General features: G+C 37.0%; 2 protein-coding genes across 5 annotated transcripts in view; one reads left to right on the forward strand and one right to left on the reverse strand.

The window, feature by feature from the left end:
• Positions 1-15,257, forward strand: part of FARSB (phenylalanyl-tRNA synthetase subunit beta) — a 42,574-nt gene extending 27,317 nt beyond the window's left edge. Inside the window, exons 16-17 of the mRNA XM_081328821.1 lie at positions 3,901-4,053; positions 14,747-15,257. Coding sequence (XP_081184947.1) covers positions 3,901-4,053; positions 14,747-14,898 — 305 coding nt within the window. The 3' untranslated portion in view covers positions 14,899-15,257. The remainder of the gene's footprint in view (positions 1-3,900; positions 4,054-14,746) is intronic.
• A 316-nt stretch (positions 15,258-15,573) lies between these two features.
• Positions 15,574-22,552, reverse strand: part of SGPP2 (sphingosine-1-phosphate phosphatase 2) — a 42,114-nt gene continuing 35,135 nt past the window's right edge. For all 4 annotated transcript variants that reach the window (XM_081328823.1, XM_081328822.1, XM_081328824.1 and 1 more), the window contains one exon: positions 15,574-17,835. In XM_081328823.1, coding sequence (XP_081184949.1) covers positions 17,293-17,835 — 543 coding nt within the window. In that variant the 3' untranslated portion in view covers positions 15,574-17,292. The remainder of the gene's footprint in view (positions 17,836-22,552) is intronic.

Raw genomic sequence — 22,552 nt, forward strand, 5'->3', positions numbered from 1 at the left:
CAGGTCTGCGCGGAGGAACGGAGACCTGCCGAGGTTTGGGGAGGTTTGGGGAGGCGCCCAAACCTCCCCAAACAGGAACGGAGACCTGCCGAGGTTTGGGGACGTTTGGGGAGGCGCCCAAACCTCCCCAAACGTCGGCAGGTCTGCGCGGAGGAACGGAGACCTGCCGAGGTTTGGGGACGTTTGGGGAGGCGCCCAAACCTCCCCAAACAGGAACGGAGACCTGCCGAGGTTTGGGGACGTTTGGGGAGGCGCCCAAACCTCCCCAAAGGTCGGCAGGTCTGCGCGGAGGAACGGAGACCTGCCGAGGTTTGGGGAGGCGCCCAAACCTCCCCAAACAGGAACGGAGACCTGCCGAGGTTTGGGGACGTTTGGGGAGGCGCCCAAACCTCCCCAAAGGTCGGCAGGTCTGCGTGGAGGAACGGAGACCTGCCGAGGTTTGGGGACGTTTGGGGAGGCGCCCAAACCTCCCCAAAGGTCGGCAGGTCTGCGCGGAGGAACGGAGACCTGCCGAGGTTTGGGGAGGTTTGGGGAGGCGCCCAAACCTCCCCAAACAGGAACGGAGACCTGCCGAGGTTTGGGGACGTTTGGGGAGGCGCCCAAACCTCCCCAAACGTCGGCAGGTCTGCGCGGAGGAACGGAGACCTGCCGAGGTTTGGGGACGTTTGGGGAGGCGCCCAAACCTCCCCAAACAGGAACGGAGACCTGCCGAGGTTTGGGGACGTTTGGGGAGGCGCCCAAACCTCCCCAAAGGTCGGCAGGTCTGCGCGGAGGAACGGAGACCTGCCGAGGTTTGGGGAGGCGCCCAAACCTCCCCAAACAGGAACGGAGACCTGCCGAGGTTTGGGGACGTTTGGGGAGGCGCCCAAACCTCCCCAAAGGTCGGCAGGTCTGCGCGGAGGAACGGAGACCTGCCGAGGTTTGGGGACGTTTGGGGAGGCGCCCAAACCTCCCCAAACAGGAACGGAGACCTGCCGAGGTTTGGGGACGTTTGGGGAGGCGCCCAAACCTCCCCAAAGGTCGGCAGGTCTGCGCGGAGGAACGGAGACCTGCCGAGGTTTGGGGACGTTTGGGGAGGCGCCCAAACCTCCCCAAACAGGAACGGAGACCTGCCGAGGTTTGGGGACGTTTGGGGAGGCGCCCAAACCTCCCCAAAGGTCGGCAGGTCTGCGCGGAGGAACGGAGACCTGCCGAGGTTTGGGGAGGTTTGGGGAGGCGCCCAAACCTCCCCAAACAGGAACGGAGACCTGCCGAGGTTTGGGGACGTTTGGGGAGGCGCCCAAACCTCCCCAAAGGTCGGCAGGTCTGCGCGGAGGAACGGAGACCTGCCGAGGTTTGGGGAGGTTTGGGGAGGCGCCCAAACCTCCCCAAACAGGAACGGAGACCTGCCGAGGTTTGGGGAGGTTTGGGGAGGCGCCCAAACCTCCCCAAACGTCGGCAGGTCTGCGCGGAGGAACGGAGACCTGCCGAGGTTTGGGGAGGTTTGGGGAGGCGCCCAAACCTCCCCAAACAGGAACGGAGACCTGCCGAGGTTTGGGGACGTTTGGGGAGGCGCCCAAACCTCCCCAAAGGTCGGCAGGTCTGCGCGGAGGAACGGAGACCTGCCGAGGTTTGGGGAGGCGCCCAAACCTCCCCAAAGGTCGGCAGGAGGAACGGAGACCTGCCGAGGTTTGGGGAGGTTTGGGGAGGCGCCCAAACCTCCCCAAAGGTCGGCAGGAGGAACGGAGACCTGCCGAGGTTTGGGGAGGCGCCCAAACCTCCCCAAAGGTCGGCAGGAGGAACGGAGACCTGCCGAGGTTTGGGGAGGCGCCCAAACCTCCCCAAAGGTCGGCAGGAGGAACGGAGACCTGGGGAGGTTTGGGGAGGCGCCCAAACCTCCCCAAAGGTCGGCAGGAGGAACGGAGACCTGCCGACGTTTGGGGAGGTTTGGGGAGGCGCCCAAACCTCCCCAAAGGTCGGCAGGAGGAACGGAGACCTGCCGACGAGCCGCGGCCACACAGGGTATTCCTGTGTATTCAGGCTTGCAAAATGGCGGATCGAGCCTCTGCTGGCGGCAGAGGCTTGCAGAACGGCGGATCGGCTTATACTCGAGTCAATAACTTTTTCCAGTTTTGGGGGGTGAAATTGGGGGTCTCGGCTTATACTCGAGTCGGCTTATACTCAAGTATATACGGTAAGCTGACTTTGTAAAAATGCCACTTGGGGTGTGTGTGAAAGCCCTAATAAGCAGGCATATACATAGAATGAAGGCTACTGCTAAGCTTGTAAGCCGCCCTGAGTCTTCGGAGAAGGGCGGGATATAAATGGAATTAAAATAAAATAAATAAATAAATAAATAAACAAACTACAATAATATGTGTAATTCAGATGAGTGGCCTTTGCATAGTAACAATGGAATAGAATGTTCAACTTGAATTGCAGTACAATATATGAATATATGATAGTGAACCATCTCCTGATGACATCACCATTGAAATGGATATTTTGGAGAACGAGCACCAGGCAACAGAAATACTGAACAGGGAAATGTTTTTGCATGTATTTGTTTCATGAGTTATCAGTGTATAGGGATTGCTGCTAAAGTATTGATAACAATAATGTATGAAAGATAAATTTTCTAAAGTACATTTTATTTTATTTTTTGCTGCCAGGGGGCAGCGTATACTAATATTTCTTATTACATTTTCTTGGCTTGTTCCAAAGAGCCCCTACTGATTATCTTCGTTGTAAATTGTATGGAATGGATTTTTCAGACAGCACTTTGAACTCTCTACAATAGATCTGTAATTTTTCCTAACATCTTGGCTTCTGCACTTTAAAGTAGGAAAATCATTTTATGGAATGATGCAATAGGTTTCTTTCTATTTGGCTAAAAACACCTAAGTTTATCCAAGAAAATTTTGCCTTGGTTTGGCAACTAGTTTTTATATGCCTGTGGTAAATGAATTTCATACAGCTATTTTTATTTCTAATTTCATTTTATTGGCCATATTTTCCACTGCTGCTGCCGCCCAGATCTAAAGCTGGGGAGACTTCCACAGCCCTCTGGATGACCGATCCGGGTGCCGGAAGCCTTTTCCAGGCCGCTGCTGCCTGGATCTGAGGATGGGGACATGCTTCCGCAACCCTCCAAAGGCCCGATTTGGGCATTGGAGGCTTTTTTCAGGTGGCTGCCGCCCAGATCAGGCCTCTGGAGAGCCATGGAAGTGTCCCCTGGCCTCAGATCTGGGCGGCAGCAGCTTGGAAAAGGCCTCCAATACCCCAGTCCAGCCTCTGGAATGCCACGGAAGAGTCCCCCAGCCTTAGATCCAGGCAGCAGCGGCCTGGAAAAAGCCTTCAGTGCCTGATCGGGCCTCCAGAGGCACGTGGAAGTGTCCCCCAGCCTTACTTCCTGGTAGCAGCAGCCTGGAAAAGGCCTCCAACGCCCAGATCCAGCCTCTGTAGGCAGGCAAAAGCATCCCCTAGCCTCAGACCTGGGCAGCAGCAGGAACCGCAGCAGAGAGGAGACGGATCTTTTCAAAGTGAGTCTGGTGCGGCATGAAGGGACAGGGAAGCATGAAGTATCTTAGCGGGTCGGGGAGGCCTTGGGGGCCTGTTCCATCACTAGGCCCTCCATAGCCTTCCCCACCCTGTGATATCTCATGTTCACTTAAGTCCTGCATGTATTAACGATCAGGGAGTGATCTTGTTTGAGGTACGAGATTCACTCTGAGTTTTCGAGTTAGAAATGGAATATGCAGGCTCCATTACACTTGTAATTCGCAGACTACCTGTAAGTCATCCATCAAAGCTATGAATTGCTACCAATGGTTTTGTTAAACACTGATACCTGATAGGATCAGAACAAAAAGTACAATTTGTACAGAGTTGTTAATTTTTTGTTTCTTTTTCCTTCTTTAGATGTAGGTGCAAAAAACCATAGGCATCTTTGTGCTATCTATTATAACAAAAACCCTGGCTTTGAGATCATTCATGGGTTGCTGGATAGAATCATGCAGCTCCTGGAAGTCCCTCCAAGTAAAGAGAATGGATATTATATTAAAGCAGCTGAAGGTAAGCCAACATTTGAAAATACATTTGGATGTCCTTGTACATCTGTGTTAAATAAAATGTCCATATCTTAATGACTTAAAATTCAAATCCATTGTTCTGTGGCTTAAGGTTGTTAATTGTCTTCATAAATACTGTAACTGGTCTCTTTACTCTAAGTATAATTAGAGCATTATTATTATATAATTGTTATAGTGTTATTGTTCACTATAATCCTTTGTTAACAATAGTTTTTTTAAATTCTGTTCTGCAAACATAGAACGTAGCATCTAACTTCAACAGCAGTTATTTGGAAATAAAGCACAACAAGCAGGAAGCTTGTATAAGTATTTCCTACATTATTTAGCTCCCTTCATTCTCATAAAACCTTCAGCTTGAAAACAATGACAGAATAAAATATAGTGGTGTTCTGTAGAAAGAGGGGACATTTAACAAGGTCTTTTGCAGTTTTACTGTTTCGATTGAATGACCTTGCTAAAAATATAGCTTTCTTGTATCTTGTTTTAAAAGTGTTGATCCCCTGCTTTTCTTATTTAGATATTTCTAGAAGATAGCTCTCTTCTGCTCTGAACATATGAAGAATGAATGTGAAATGGATCTTAACATTCAGATAGCTATTGGTTTAAAAAAAAGATGCAGTTTTGCTTAAATCAAAGATTTTTTTTTATTTTTTTTAATTCCATTTATATCCCGCCCTTCTCCGAAGACTCAGGGCGGCTTACAAGCTTAGCAGTAGCCTTCATTCGATGTATATGCCTGCTTATTAGGGCTTTCATACACCCCCCCAAGCAGCATTATTACAAAGTCAGCTTAATTGCCCCCAACAATCTGGGTCCTCATTTTACCTACCTCGGAAGGATGGAAGGCTGAGTCAACCTTGAGCCTGGTGGGATGCGAACCTGCTGTGACCATTCTTTTAAACAAAAGTTATACAAGTTTGGCAGAATGCATGGTTATGCTGTAAATGTGCATAATAATGTATCTGTGAACAATTCTGTAATTCAGGCACTTTTTCTATTGCATCAGATTACAGGCTTTAGTTTAAGAAGCCATGAAACATTGTCCATCTTGAATGGAATTATCTTCTTAAGACCTATACAATTTACTTCATGTAATTAGAGAAACAAAATGACTTATTGTATATGTTCATTCAGACTCCATATATTTTGATTATGGTTTGCCTTTGTTCTCTAATACTTAAATATTAATCATGTTAATCTGAGGTTCATACACTGTTTTGTCTTTAAAGTATAGTAGTTTCTTCAGAACAATAGCTGATGCTTAAAAACATAGGTGAAATGTTGATTTCCTTAAAATTAAATTAAAATTAAAATTTTATAGCCCTGATATCAGGCATAATTCAAGGCAGAACACCGCTTGTTCCAAACATCCAGGGCAATGAGATAAATACATTTCTCCAATAAAGCTTTCCTTATAGAAATTCAAGTGCCAATGAGCAATAATCATATTTTAGTCCTTTGAAATCAATCATTACTAAAGCATGACTTTCTAAATTTGGACCTAATTCTAAGCAGTTAAATATTTGCAAATTCTTTTTTTACACTGAAGAATCCTTATTCCTTTTCTGCGTTGCGCATAATGTAAATAGGTATATAGAATTTGTTGAAAAATTAGGAAATTGCAAAGATTTGAGGATATTTTTGGCCTTCATTAAGTTTAAAATAGTTTTCTAGTTTGCAGTATAGCTATAAAGAATTTTAAAAGTATATGTGCCATCACCCAAAGTCTGTAGTGCAATAGTTGTGTGTCCAATAGTCTATATGATTCTATTCTTTGATAATTCCATTTATTTTTTCTATGCAAAGACTTATGATTTTAATACATTTCTTTCATTTACCACTGTATTTCTGCTCTCAAGATAATAAAATAATTCAACAAAATTTATTTTTATGGGAACAGGAAAGCATTTAACTACTGGTTTATAACGTTTTCTGTGAAATATAGACCTTTTTCATGCTTCAGTGCCAAAAATATCAGTGTTGTCTGCCCCACAGTTTTCTATAAAATGTTTATTTTAAAAGATATATTTAAATATAGAGATGTTTTGATAATGATCATGAATAGTTTACAGGTGGTAAAAACAATAGAAACTGTCATCACAATGTGCCTTATGCATATTATTTACATACTTTTCTGCCTTCTGCTATTACATGTGATAGCACTGTTATTTTACCAGTGAATTAACTTTTCAGTTCATAGAGGAATGATCAGAACCTGAGTTCAAAAATAGAGTTACAAATCATGAATCATATGCTCCACATTTCCTTGTTTATTAATCTTACATTTGAAAAATTAAATATTCCAAGCTGATATGAACTAAATGAGAATTGATTTCAACAGCAGCTGATCACAAAAAGTGTAACAAAAGGGGGAAAAAATGTTTCTCCTCCTGCTTAAAGTTGTAAGTTGTATTTGTTATATTATCCTGGGGTTTTTAAAGGAAAAATATATGATGAAATTGATTTAACAAAAAATAATATTCTTGAATTCCTTTTGGTATATCCGGGAAAGAATTATTATATTTTCTGATTAACTTTGCAGTAAATGCTACAAGTGTTGCCCCATGTAAGTAGTCGTTTTGCAGGTTTCTTTATCTGCAAATAATATTCTTGTAAATTAGTTGAGATGAAACACCTGTTTCAAAGTCTTAAGTTTGCTTTCTTTGGGGAGAAATGGCTTAAAATGCTGTTGCTGCTGCTGCTTCTTTGCTCTTTCTGGCCTCTATTAATCTAAAGTCTGGTGTGTGTATTATCATGAATGAAAAACAGCTCTCAGGGCTGCAAGATACATTTTGCTGTAATGTAATGAGATTTTCAGTGTCATTTGGGACAGCCTGGTCAGAGTGACTGATGGGTTAATGGGTTCTTGATAAAGATATTGAAAACTATACCCAGCAGCAGCCGTTCTTGGTGCTACCTGAGTGATTTCTCAGTCTTAATAAATCATCAGTTTGATCCACTGATTTAAAATAATGAAGATCCACACCAGGTTTGGTTTTTTGAATTATTGTATCTTGACACCAGCCCTCCCAAGCTGCTTTTGTGAGATCTGTTAGGACTTATATACATTAGGGTGTCAATACTCCTTTAGTTATGACTACATATGATATATTTCCAGGCAATGGTAGATTTTAAATTGGCAGGTCCATGCTTAATTTTAGATTGCAAATCCTGGGATTGTTGGCATGACCAGTTGCTAACAATAGCTGCATTCTGCCATTTTCCTTTTGAAATATTTGGAAAGGAAAAATTATTAAGGTGTGTCAAATGTGGAGCTGTATATATATTTTTTTTAAAAAAAATAAATCATGCTGCAGTTATAAAAACCCAGGGAAGAAAGAAACCAAAATTTGAAACATTTGTATTTGATTTGTCACACTCTAATCTACAGTAAGTAACGGTTTTTGTGTAACAGATGTGCTGCAGACTGCTTTGGTCAGGCTTTGTACACCCTAAATAAGTTCATATTTTTAAAAAACCAGTTGCAGAATAAAATCTAATATTTTCTAAAGCTTAAGGAATAGATTTTTGAACTTTCATTCTTACTTTAGACAAAGTTAACTTGAGTCACAGGAATAATTGCAAGCTGTAATCCAGAATTGAGCTGAAATAAATTAAGAGTTTAAATGTAATATTGGGAGAGTTACCTTCCCATGGACTCCTATTTTCTCTCCTAATATAACTAGAAATCTGCTTAGAATATGATATTGATTAGGTCCGTTGGATATGCATGCTTTTAATGCTTTAAGTCTGATTACTATAAACATTTCTATGTTAGTCTGATCAGTACCAAAATGGTAAACCACCTAAAATCTTAAATGTGCCATTATAGAGTTATATCTTGGAAGAAAGTTGGGGTAGAAGTATATTATTAATTTGTGTAAAGGACAAAATAATAATAATAATAATAATAATAATAATAATAATAATAATAATAATAATAATAATAATAATAATTATAATTATTATTATTATTATTATTATTATTATTATTATTATTATTATTATTATTATTATTATTATTATTTATTGAACTTATATACTGCCCTTCTCCCGTAGGACCCAGGGCAGTTCACAAGGCAATTAAAACAACATTACATTACAAAAAGTTAATAACAATTAAAATAGATTAAATTATCCTTGATTAAAATCTAAAACCCCTATAACTCTGATTAAAAAACCCAATTACAATAAGTTAAAAATTAAAAATTCTCAGTCCTGGCCAGAAACCTCAAAGAGCCAGGTCTTCAGGTATAAAGATTTGTTACAAAAGATTAGTGTACTAAGCTTTGTATCAAAAGGCAAAGTATGTTTTTGTATGAAAAGGTTCAAATATGAAAAGGTTCAAGTATGTTTCTTCCTGGATTTATTTAATACCCACTGTTTTATTTAATTCTCTCATTAAAGATAATTCAAAATGTTTAATAAAAAAAATAGAAACATACTAAACATTCCATTGCACCAAAAATTTTACTGTGGTGTTTTTAGATGTTAACTTGTGTAATTGTGCCACTATAATACCTCCCATTTGAAGGTAAAAGTACAAGTAAATGTGAGAAAATTAACGATAACTTTAAAAATTGTCCTCCTTTTGTTATTATCAAGACTACAGACAAGCAATCACTGGAAACCTGAAACGGTATCTGTAACTCTTGGCCTTTGTGTCACTGGAAAGCTTAGTATAGCTATTGTTTCATAGTTACTTCATAGAGACCTTTACAGTAGCATAATGTTGAATCTTTTGGCAAAATTCCACAGTTGTCTCAGACCTTTTCCTTATACAGGTTAGATTGAGATGTATTTGATTGTGAGAGCATATTTGCTTGTTCCATCTGTATTTCCAACATTAAATAGCAACAACATTAAATTATCATTATTATGCTTCCAGCTCCTAGAACTCAGATAAAAGATGCTAATGATGGGTTATAATTTACTCAATAGTTAATGGTCCAAATAAAGCTACAGGTTGGTAGTCAGTATTTTTATTTATTTATTTATTTTATTTTAATCCCATTTATATCCCGCCCTTCTCCGAAGACTCAGGGCGGCTTACAATTTAAGCACAAACCAATGTGCTTAGCAATAGCCTTCATTCTATGTATATGCCTGCTTATTAGGGCTTTCGGCCCCCGCCAAGCAGCATTATTACAAAGTCAGCTTATTGCCCCCAACAATCTGGGTCCTCATTTTACCTACCTCGGAAGGATGGAAGGCTGAGTCAACCTTAATTTTTTTTTTATTTTAATTTTTGGTTATTTCAAAACTTTAGTACATTCTGTTGGTGGTTAATTCCATTAACTTTCTTTCGGACAATAAGGGACCTATTTCCATAGCTAATGCTTCTCATTCTATGTGATCTTTAGCCCAAATAAAAATACCAGCCATATTTTTTGATGAACATGTTTTTTAAAGAGATACTTATCATGTCACTTCCTAATTGACCAGATTATAGTTAAATAGCATGAAAACTGCCAACCATGAATAAATTGTCTAGCAGGTATTTCTGCATTCATAGAACTCAATACAACAGTTAGCCTTAGATTAAGACTACTGGGAGAATTGGCAGACTATAGTACTAAAATACCTTCCTTCCTTTGTCCTTCTCTTCCTTTTTCCATGCTGAAAAATGGAACACAAAATCTGATCTCCAGAAACTCTGACTACAAGAGAGAATTATTTACAGAATTAAGAGATACTTTCTGTTCTTTACCTCCTCCATATGTGGATTGCATAAAGTTTTGATTTACAGAGTGAAATGGACTATTCATCATATAAACTCTCATAAATGAATAAAGTAAATGTGACATATACTATGTTTTTAAAAAGCAACCCTGAATTGGATCCAACTCCCACTTTTTAGAAACAAACACTTTATATTATGGTATATAGATAACATAGAGTTGTCTATCGTAAAGGTATTTTATTGTAAAAGATACCCTTTACTAAGTCTTCTGCCATCCATAACCTACGTTGAATAGTTCACATCTTAGGGAGGTGTAGTGCTTCAGATTCAAGGCGGAAGAGGTGCTGCTTCAGAAGGTTTGTAGGTATGCATGCTCTACTTCTTGCCACTTTCATTACAATTTTGCATTTTCCTAGGTCCGTAAGGTGGCAGTATGATCCCTAGGGAGGGGAATATTTGAGTAAAGAAATGCTAACCTGTCCTAACCATGTGAGCCACTGCACTCTGTAACTGATTTCATAGTAGTAGTTAGAAACTTTGACCTATAAATCTGTATATTGCCATTTCAAAATTTAGATTTCTGTCTATATATTCTTTTGCATAAGGCAAGGATACAGCATTGTTTACAATTAGCCATGCTAGCAAGAACTGCTGGGACTCAAGGAGCAGCAGCAGATGGAATCTGAGTTAGTTCTTGCCCTGATTGTCTGACCTAGAATGAAAAAGGCACCATGGGCAGGTTATAGGGTGCCTCATTGGAAGATCAGTCTTTGAGGGAGATGGGTGGTTTAGAAATATGAAATGTAAATACAAATAAACATAAATAGTCTGGAAAACCAGAGTCGTGAGTTTAGCTTCTGGTATGCTTCTCTTATATTTTACAGTGTTTGTAACTGTTTGATCTGTTTTACATTTTGCATGAAATTACCACTGGAAAATTCTATCCTGCTGTAGAAAGATATTAGCCAGTTGATGTAAACACTAATGTGTATTAAGCTTTATTTTATTAATAACATACTTCTTTACAAAATTCATGAAAGTGAAATGTTTCCTCTTAATGGGAATTCAGACCCCCTGATTATGAAGTGGACTAGCTAGGTAATTATACCTTTTCATCTGCATACCTATCCAGAATCCACACCTGTTCCCACTGATTTCAAATATACAGTAAGAAAGTTTTCTTTTTGATCTTCAAAAAAGGGATGAGACGCCCTTGTTGAATTAGAGGATTAGTTTACATGTATTAAGAACTTTAGTGGCTATTAACTGTTTCTCTTCCAATAGTGTCCTTACACAGATCACTTTACTTGTTTTCATTTGTTTTGTAAATAGTAAACTTATTCTTTTTTCTTATCCTTTCATATGGGATGAATGTTACAGAAGTTAGGGAATAGTAGAGAATAGATTATATTATTTGAAATGGGAAATCCCATTTTTTCATGGGAAAGCTGCAGTGGAGAATAGCTTGGAAAGACATTGCAAAGTGGAGAAATACCTGTATTTTGTTATATTTTACTTGCACAATTTTGCTTAATTGCAAAATTTAATAAGCCCTGGGCCTTCGTTATATAATGAGGATTCAAAAAGATACCTTTTCTGTGGTTGTCCTGTTCTCTGGAGTGATCCCTACTTCTCCAGTATATGACAAATCCCAACTCTACTACCTTTAGGAAATCTGCTGGCTTTTCCTCCAGGCATTAGGACCCAATTGAGTGAGAGTGCCCTTTAACTTGCTTTCCTATATTGCTTGGTCACATTTTATATTTGTATATTTTATATATTCAATGTATATCGGGTTTTTTATGTTTCATTTTAGTTTATTGTTCATTTTTATGCTAAATGCCACCCAGAATGGGCAGCCTTATAAATTTCAACAATAAATAAATAGTATATCTGGCATTTTGAAGTTGTCTTTTCATATATTTGCAAATGTTTGGTATTTATTCCTTGGTTCCATGCTCCAATTTCTACATATTTATAGCTTGAGCAGTTAGATTACATTAACCTTCCATAAGCTCAGAAAAGGATTTGTTTATACTGCGCAGAAAATATATTAAATTTTTTTTGGCCTGATGAAATCAGTCCTGATGTGATTTATGAATGCACCATGTTTCTGATCAATGAGTACTGTAGTAAAAAAATTTCCATTTCATATTAAGATAATAAACATTAACTCTTGGAATATATAGATTGAGCCTTTAATAATCATACTGAATAGCACATTCCTTCCTCTTAATTATTGAAGCCTGACATCTAATTTTTGTTTACTTATTATTTGCAAGCTATGAGTTGAATCAGTATAATCTTTAAAGCTGATGCTAACTCTGATCCTATGTCATTTTCTTAATCTTTTCTCTCCAAATATGGAAAGGAGTTTGATAGAGAAAAGAAGCTATGTATAGGGTATTTGACAGTAAAGCACACTGAGAATTCAACAAGCTCTTTGAAGGTCAATTAACCAGAAAATAGGCTAAAGACCAGGTTTTCCATTGGATTAGTCACCAAAAGAGAGATCCCCTGAATAATCAAAGCAGGCTTGGAGTTAGAACACAAAGACAATTATCAGGTCTTAGGGACATAAGTTTAATAACAGAATTCTTTGAACCTCAAAGCATTGCAGAAATCTTTTTCTTACTATGGAACATTGATTCTAGTTTCTTATTTGGATGTTGTAGGGTTTAACAAGTTTTAGGGCTGCCATTTTCAGAAGGCACGTATGTTTATCTAAAGTCTTTGGAGATAGTTTATGCTTTATGTTTCTTAATTATTTTTATAGCACTCATATACTTTCAAATTTAGTCTCCTCTTGGATTCCTTGAGACATTTTAAGTTTAAAAGCTGTAATAAGATCTTAATTTTATGGGCTTTAAAGTAGAGGTTTAATATGTTTTTAATGATTCTGTCATCTTTTACTGCATCATATAATACAATTTTGATCTATTAGATATGCTTGCCAATACATCTGACTCTGTAGTTTAGTGATTCCCAGCCATAGGCCCCCAGATTTGACTATTAGGACAGAACCCCTGTGAACCAACAAAATACAGTAGTTACCAGGAAAAGACTTGATATAGTTTGCAAAAAATTTTTACCATGGAAAATAATGTTTTATGTGCACCAATTCACAGCAAGCCTTTTTGCATTATTTTTTTTTACTATGGAAGGTAACAATTTATGTGCACTAGTTCATGGGGAACTTACTTATAACAGGAACTGACATGTTTGCTGATCCTAATCACAAAATTGGACTTTTATCTAATGTGCATTCACAGAGGATTAAATTCCAATTAATATATTGAAAACATGTATGGCCAGATGTCTGCTACCGCCTAGTTAAGAGGCAGATGCCATTGGGCTGAAGATTTTTTTTTCCACATAAGGCATTTTTATGTTTGAATTTGAAAATAAAATCTTTCAAGATTAATAAAATCTGGTTTCATTAAGGAACATTCCGTGGGAATTTTAGTTCATGTAATTTTAAGAGAAATTGTTCACATTATTGGTCCTTAAAACAATTCAAGCATATTGACAGCTTTGCTGTCATACTGAAATGTGGCAATTATGTTATGCCAATGCATTCTAAGTGGCATGCATTTTTTACTTCTTGTAAATCTCCCCAAAAAGATAAACTGATAATCAAGTAAAATAAGAAAATTGTTACCTGTGAGAAATAACATTCTGCGTACATATTTGCATATTAATTTTTAGGTCAGTCTGTGTTAGCATGCGTTTTCTGTTGTGAAGAGGAGCACTTTTGCTGAGAAATTAGCCTTCCATGATAGTTTTGTAATTTGTAAATTTTAATTGTTTTTTGTAAAGTGGTAGAGACCTAAAAGGATACTGCAATGTAACTTTTTAAATAATCTTAGCTAGGGTAAGATTTAAAGTAATATTTTTCCAACTCTGTCCATGGGCATGTTTGCAAGCAAACAAGTGATTTAGTGGTGACCATTATATTATATATTGACATTATTTCAGTTTTGTAGTGTTTTTTTCTTGTGGCAGAACCCATAAATCTAAATAAAGTGGTGTTGCTATAATTCAGCTTCTCACATCTTGTTGTTTTAACAGGTACACATTTGCGAGACAACTAAAGACACTATGAGATTATTTCTGATCCACTAAGCTTGAGATAATTTATGGAAATGTTTTCTAATACAGTAGCTGATTCTTTTTTTAAAAAAATGCTTCTTTGAACTCTTGCATTAATCAGCTATATTTAATATTAATCATTTTACAAATACTCCTTCTAGTGAACTTTTAAGGATTATTTTCTAGTTGTCTCCCCTTTGCCTTGTGCATGACTTTACAATGTAATACAACTGAAAAATCTCAGAATGTGGCAATATAAGCCTAGTAATAATAAGTTTCTTTACAAATCCAATGTGAGATAGATAATAAGCCGACAGATAATGTTTTAGGATGAAACATCCCAGGCAGTCCAGTTGTGAGACCCACATATTTTATACTGTAATTCACAGCCCTAGATTATTAATCTGATGAAAAAGTTTTCAGATTAATTTCACAAAATATTTCATTGAAGTGGAATTCTGTGGACATTTTCTCAGTACAGTATTTACATTATTTAGAATTTTATATCAGCATTAAATTGTGAAATTCTATTGAGATTACAGTGAAAAAAATGCAAGCGGGGTTATAATACAGCTATTTCAGTTGTAATTATTTGAATCTGTAGCCTAATTTTACCTAGTAATTAAAAGTTTTAATGTTTTAATTAACTACTTGGACACCTTGTCTTGAAAATGTGGATTTGAATTTTAAACAGGTTTTGTTTCCTGACTTCTAAAAAAAGGCTTGACTTTTCAAATGCTTCTTTTTTTCTCGATTCTGTTAACACTGTAAAGTGGGAAACCATTTTTGTTGATTTGCCACCATTCCAGCTGAAATGATCTTAGGTGCTCTTGAGTGTTTATCTATGATTTCTGTTTGTTCCTAGAAATACTAACTTCATCATCCCTTTATTTGGTTTCAGACTCTGCTTTCTTTCCTGGTCGTTGTGCTGAGATTTTTGCCAGAGGACAGAGCATTGGGAACTTGGGGGTTCTTCATCCTGATGTTGTCACGAAATTTGAACTCGCCATGCCCTGTTCTGCTTTAGAAATCACAGTTGAGCCTTTCCAGTAAGAAGAAAATCCTCTTTTGGTCCAACTTCATGCTCCATTTTATTTTGTCTTGCTACTGCCTGGTAGTTCTCTGTACTTCAAAGTACATTAATGTACATCAATATACATTAGGCTTTATTAGGATTTAAAAATGTTTCTTTCTGTAATGAAAGGTTTTATTAACCAGTTAAAGGCTCTTTTTAACACTTAAGGACATCGCTCTTTTTTAAAAATAAGGTAAATTCAGTCAAGTATCGTATATATGTATTAGCTAAATATTTTTTGTTTCCTCTAGTAGTTTTAGTGATTGAAATGTAGACTGTTAACTTATTGAGCTGCTCCAAATAGAGTGATAATTTATAAAAACAAATGTGAACTAAATTGAGAAGTTAGTTTTTTCCTGATTAAAAGCATACATGTTTCTTCTAACCTTTTATGTAAGCTTTCCCCCCATGGTAGCTATACCATAAATTTTTAGTCTATTAAAAAGTGGGTCAAAATAAATATATTTGCCTACTCATTTACCCTTAGTTGTAGTACAGACAATTGCAAGCAGCTATATGTTACAGAGTAAATTATCCACTGACTCTGCTTTTTCTTATACTATCATTGAAGAAAATAGAATAAGGAAGCTGTGTCATTTGTATGTAGTTGCATATGCCTAAAAGATATTTTTGTCATGTAGACAAGTTGGTGTTTTCTTACATTTTCATATTGAGTATATAAATCTTTTGATGAAAAAAAATGCCCAACTATTGATCCCAGGTGAACCCCTGTTTTGGATTAATAGTGGTGATAGTGAGATTACAGGGAATTGAAGCAAAATTTTGGACACTACCGATTTATGTTGAGAATTTCGCTTGTTAAATAAACTCCCAATAGCTTTAATGCATAGACTAGTTGGATGGAGTGATCAAATTAATGAAGGCAAGGCTCTAGGATTTGTATGCCTGCTTTAAATGTTAATCACGAGCCCAGTATCTAGTTCTATATGTTTGCAAGCAAGCTTGTTTAACATTTTAATTCAGATTCTACATGAACTAAAAATGTAACCAGAAAATACTGCATTTGTTAGCGCTTCCTTGCTAAGAACATTTGGCATTTATACTTTGAAATAACCTCTTGCTATATAGTATACCACAGATACAGATATATGACATATGTTTGAATTTTAAAAAATCTAGAAACACATAATTTGAATGTAGCAATTGACGATATTTTTTCACATTATATATTTAGCATATTACAGTAAAATGATACAAAAATAGAAATTGTATAATTTATAAATCAGAACATATACATGCAGTCTTGTTGAACAGCATAGACTATGGTGCTATTCATAAAAGCAGTTATGTAAGCAAACTCAAAGCTGTTGGGAAGACAACATATAGTTCAGAAATCTATTTTAAATAGAATTTCCCTACTTAATTAAATAATGCATTGGTCATTACAATAAAACCATGATTTAGCATATCCTTCAAATGTCTGTTAAATTCCAGTTTATATAGTTTACTCATTTATGTAATTATATTACATTAGTGATGTAAGTGAATAGAAGTGAAGTCCAAACAAAAACATTTTTTATCTAAAATCTGTTAAAATCTATGAAATGGAGCGTTTGCTGTATTCTGCTCCAGATATAATGCGAATACAAAAGAATAATTGACCAGTAGCACTACTGAACTATTCCAGTCTCCATACGTTCTTTCTTATAATCAATCACCTTATCCATCCATGTTCATCTGTAATGTTTAAAAGGTGAATAAGCAGGAAAAAACTTAGAAGCAACTAAGCACCTTTCTCTTGTATTAGCATTCCAATGCAAAATGCTGCTTCCTTTATGCTGTCAATTCTACATTCCAGAGAAACGTCTACAGTATTTTGATATAAGAATATTATGTCTTCATACAATCAATATCTTTCAGACCTCTTCTTATTCAAAATACAAATCAGAGAAAAATGAAAATTCAGACCTGTATTCTTATGATATGTAAGATAAAAGGTTAAGTTGGGGACTGGGAGGGTCATTTAAACCCTAGAGTAATAGTGCAGCATCTCCAAGGAAGATCATAGGCTATATTTATTCCCAATCACATATTTTTACAAACTGTTGAAGACTGATACTAGTTTCCCTCAATGCAAACTTGCAAAACTGGTAACTCTCAGCAATAATATATCAGTATACATAGAATTAATCACCATTTCTGATTATTTTTCCTTTTTGGTCTGTGGCCATCTCTCTCACACTGAATACTAGAATAACTAAATCCTATCTTTAGTCTCCAGTATTAGTAATCCTAAAGAGTTTATGCAAAAGGCATATTCCTTCCTCCCATCACCCCAACCCCTATCTACTGCAAATATTTTTAATCTGCAGTCCATAATCTGGACAATTAAAAAAACAAATGCATAACATTCAATTTAAACCAATATATATATATACTAATGGCACAAACATTGTAGCACTTAAGCCAATAGAAAAATAGGTTATAAATTTATAGGGTACTTCAATTTTTATTTGCTGCATAGCTACAGCATCGCTGTTAGAAACCTTGTGCCAAGAACATAATGATTTACGGACGACAGTTTTGGCAATCTGCCGTGTGATCATTAAAACACCAATCCCCACTATACATTTTGCAAGCACTAGCAGGATGATTTCAGTAGTGATAGAAGAAACACTGTGTGGGACATCTTTAGATGCGGCATTTGAAACGTAGCGATTATTTGCCCAAAATCCAGTAATTGCTCCTGCAGAAGCTCCCAGAATAGTGGTGGTATCCGCTCTAGTTGGACTGTAATAATCTAGTTTGGGATAATTGTAGCACAAAAAGAGGGGCACAATGATGCAGAATGCTGGACAGAAAGGGCTGGTGAGCATCAAGTGATCCACGATATCCCAGGTAGGACAGGCAATAGCAGTCAAAAATAAGGAAATTAGACTGCCGACAATGACGTCCTGGAAAAACACATAAAGATATTAGAGACACAAATCACCATTTGTCTCTGAATGCAATCCCTAGCTTGAATTGAAAAACAGATTTGGAACGTTACAGGTCTAGTACACATAAGAAGAGATACCTTGAGAATAAATGCCAAAGAGAAAAATAACGAAAATGCAAAAGCTTGGTATGATGTATGTCCTTCAACTCCTACTACTTCATTGAAGCAAAATTTAACTGAGGAATCTTCATCACTTTCACAATCTTTTTTGGGGGGGAGGGCAGGAGCGGATTTCTGCAAAAGCAGCAAATATGTTGCATTTGCAGAATTATGTATGTATTCATATATCACTGCAAACCCACAATTTAGATTTGAACCTTTTTGCTGAAAGGCAATGAAATAATGCTTCTTAAAATAAGATTTCTGATGACTGGAAAGGAAAAGTCAGTTTTCTGTTAGCACCAGCCTTTCCCTTCCATAATCTCTTACTTTAATAATTCAAAGGTGCTTTTTCCAAAGGCAACTAGACTTTCTTGGTTTTTTCCTTTGAAGATGTCTCACTTCTCATCCAAGAATCTTCTTTAGTTCTGAACTACTTTGGTATAACCATTTCCTGGATGACAGAATCTCCATAGACACTTAGTTTAATAACTTCCTAATTTCTGTGCAAGAATTAATGTTCCTTCCTTAATTTATTTTTATGGGTACCTTTAGGCCAAACAATTGATGTGAGCCCACTCCCTGGTGTCTGATATTTTATTTAATGAAATCTGAATTACTTGTGACTATAGTAAATCAATTATCTTATTTTATCTATTTTTCATATTTCTGAACTATCTATTTTCCTCAAAGAGGGTCTCTGGAGGTTGTCCAGAGAGGGACTCTGGATGATCAAAGTCATCTTGGGTGACTACATTTATTAAGAAAAATAAAAGACCAGTTGTTGAATGCTTAATTACTACTACTATAATCTACACTAAAGAACAGGGGTCTTCGAACTTGGCTCTTTTATGACTTGTGGACTTCAACTCCCAGAATTCCTCAGTCAGGCATGCTGGATGAAGAATACTGGGAGTTGGAGTCCACAAGTCATAAAAGGGCCAAGTTTGAAGATCCGTGCTGAAGAAGTTTAAAACATCAGTATTGCTAGTACATATCTCAAATTAATTCCATTCCACACAAGAGAAACAAAGAATACCATCATAGTTTTTTAAACAAAGGTTTCTCTATCTCTCAGACACACATACACGCATATGCACGGACATTACACAAATTATATTGTGCACATACCTTCCCTATTCTATTACCTTTCAGAGATATTGAATTATAGTTCCTATTGCTAGCAGGGATGGTGTAGTCCAAATCTTTGGAAAACATCATTCTGGGGAGGTTAGTACAATATTCTCCACAGAAATTCTATGATTCTATATATTTCTTTATTATTGATTTTAGATACTAAATCCTTAATTTGGAGCTGGGTAGTCCTATATCCTAGAAGAAACTAAAGTGATTCATCATAATATTCCTGCATTAAATGCCAAGGGTTATTTTAAATATTATGGTCTCCTTATGGTCTTACGAAAGCCTATAGTTCTAGAGGCACTGGTTATTTTGTTTTCATCTTCCACTACTATAATAGGATATACAGTAAGTATACTGCATCCAAATGGTTGTAATTAGATACACCAGAATATAGCTAGGTTAAATCTCTCTCTCTCTCTCTCTCTCTCTCTCTCTCTCTCTCTCTCTCTCTCTCTCTCTCTCTCTCTCTCTCTCTCTCTCTCTCTCTCTGTGTGTGTGTGTGTGTGTGTGTGTGTGTGTTATTAGTATTGGATTTAATAGATTTCTTCAGAGAATTGCTTTTGGAACTATTCCCATAAGGGATTATGTCAGAAATGGAATCAACATGGGATTTACAAGAAGAGGTTAAAGACAAGAGCTAGCAAGAATCTAATAATCTGATCTTTCTTGGAAAGTGCCATATAACTTAGGTTTAATAAACAAAGGAGGTGTGAAGCATTAGCCTTCAAGCCAAAGGATATAATATTTCTGGGGATTAAAGTTTCATTGGCACCTATATTTATGAATAAAAGTATGCAATATTTATAAGCCATGTGCATAAAGATGGTGTTCAAAAAGAAACAGCCAATGTCAAGCATCAATACATTTTTTCCTGCTATACATCCAGTAGCATCGTCTTATATTACCCTTTTAGATGTTTAGCTTTGGGGAGGGCAATGTATTAGATGAAGTCTAAGCATAACAATACTTCCTTATACAGACATATCAATCTTGCAAATAATCTCTTCTATCACTTTCTCCAGGTTTGCCCCAGGTATGTGATTGAAAAAATGGCCTAAAATCTTCAGTATAATATTTTAGGCATTCTACGCCTTCCTCCCTATTTCATTCTGAATTGCTATATGTGTGCGTGCGTGTGTGATGAGATTGTCTTTGAAGGTGTGTTGCCAAAGGATTATCACCCACGCTTACCTTAATTGATCTTAAAAAACTAAGCAAAATTGACCTGGGTTACTAATTGAATAGCTGACCAGGAGGAAATTCCAGATTACAGCTAGACTAGGAAATTGAAAACTATCCTAGAAAAAAGTGATAGAAAGTCTTTTCTGATGCTAGGAAAACCTCACGAACGTGTTTGTTTAAAAATCAGGACTCAAGCTTGATTTGGGAGAATTTACTCTTACTTATGTTCATAAACTGGTTAAATTTAAATTTAAACCACTTTGGAAATAAATTGGAACAGAGAAAATGAATATAACAATGAAGAAAGGCTGGATTTAGGCATTTATGTAAACACGGATGGCTTCAAAAACAAGGTAGAAAACAGGCCACCCACACAACTCTTTCGTCTTAGTCTTCCTTTCTGAAAACATTTTGAGTCTGAATTTGAATGCATTTTATATCCTGGGATTCTGCTTTGATAGCATATTGCATCTCATAAAAACTTGAATACAGTTTCCTCATAACTCTGGCTGACTACATGGAATTCAGGAACAGAAAAAGGTACACCAACACTCATATCCCATTCTCTCACTTTGAAGCTCTCCATTCAACTGAATGCCTGAAGAAAACTATACATGACACGCAGATCAAGAACTATGCTGTCCCTGGCACCAGAGTGTGTTCTTTACATCCAACTGCTCCCATGTTTCTCATTCTCCCGTGTAATGAAATTTTATGAGATTAGTAATTTGAAGCAAGAACTCATAAGATTTTTAGGTGGTGAGAGGGGAATGGGCTATCACATTATTTAATGGCAACCAGGAGTGCAAAAGATTGTTTTTTCCTTTGTCAGAAAAAGCCTGGGTCATATTCAGGTGGGAGAAAAGAAACTACTGAACTAATCAGAAAATTCTAGTTGAGACTTTTGGAGATAAACGTTGTATTTTATTTTAGAAGCATGACCACATTAATAGAGATCTCCATGTTACTATGTATATAGGTAAGGTAAAGGTTCCCCCGCACATGCGTGCTAGTCGTTTCTGACTCTAGGGGCCGGTGCTCATCTCCGTTTCAAAGCTGAAGAGCCAGCGCTTGTCCAAGGATGTCTCTGTGGTCATGTGGCCAGCATGAATAGACGCCAAAGGCGCACGGAACGCTGTTACCTTCCCACCATAGTGGTCCCTATTTTTCTACTTACATTTTTACATGCTTTCGAACTGCTAGGTTGGCAGAAGCTGGGACGAGTAACAGGCACTCACTCTGTTATGCGGCACTCGGGATTTGACCTGCTAAACTGCCGATCTGATCGACAAGCTCAGTGTCCTAACCCACTGAGCCACCACGTCCCTTACTATGTATATAGGTAGCTTCAAACTGCAAAATATTTATTCATTTATCTTTAATTTCATTTCTTGAAGTAAGAAAAACTATTCACAGAATTGTAAGTTACTGAGACAATTTGCATATAATTTCATTAAGGTCATGATGCTCTTTAAGACAACCAACAAAGATTTCTTTTTTAATCACTATCTTCATGTTTTAAACAAGTTTTTTTTTCCCTATCATCATATGCTGAAAAAAATATGCAGAGAATTTTAACTGATTGATTGACTAACTGGGGTAACTAAGTTCTATAATGGGGAAGAGAGAATTCTCTGTTCTAAACTAGATGTCTTGATCTAATAATTTAATTTTAATTTAATAATATTTCTATACCGCCCTTCTCCCGAAGGACTCAGGGCGGTGAACAGGGCAAGAATAAAAATACAGGATTACAAAAGGTCAAGATGTTTCCATCAGAATTCACAGTGATGAATAAACAAATGTAGCCATTAGCTGCTACAATTATTTAAGATGCTTATATGAGTAAGCTGAAATTGTCATTAAAATGTCTTAAGTTCTTTTTCCTATCCCGTAAATAACATTAAGTCTAACTCTCAGTAAATGCACTCAATCAGAGCCGCACTATGTAGCAAACAAGATGTTTTAAAATAATGGAGTTTTACTTCATAATTTCTTCCAGTTTGATTAGATCACACTTCAAGAAAAGTAAAGGTTCAAATGGCAGCGTTAGACACTACCTAAAGGTATAAAGATATTATCTCCTCAGCGAGCAAAGCAGAACAAAAAAAATGACATTTCTTGAAACACAAATTGTAATGATGTTATTCTACCTGTGAAATAATCAAAATCAACATTTTCTACCATATAAGTTTTAGAAGAGATAAATTTATTACTTTTCAGAATAAATATTCATTAAAGCAACAGCC

The sequence above is a fragment of the Vipera berus genome (genome assembly GCF_964194415.1).
Source record: "Vipera berus genome assembly, chromosome: 5".
Classification (NCBI taxonomy): domain Eukaryota; kingdom Metazoa; phylum Chordata; class Lepidosauria; order Squamata; family Viperidae; genus Vipera; species Vipera berus.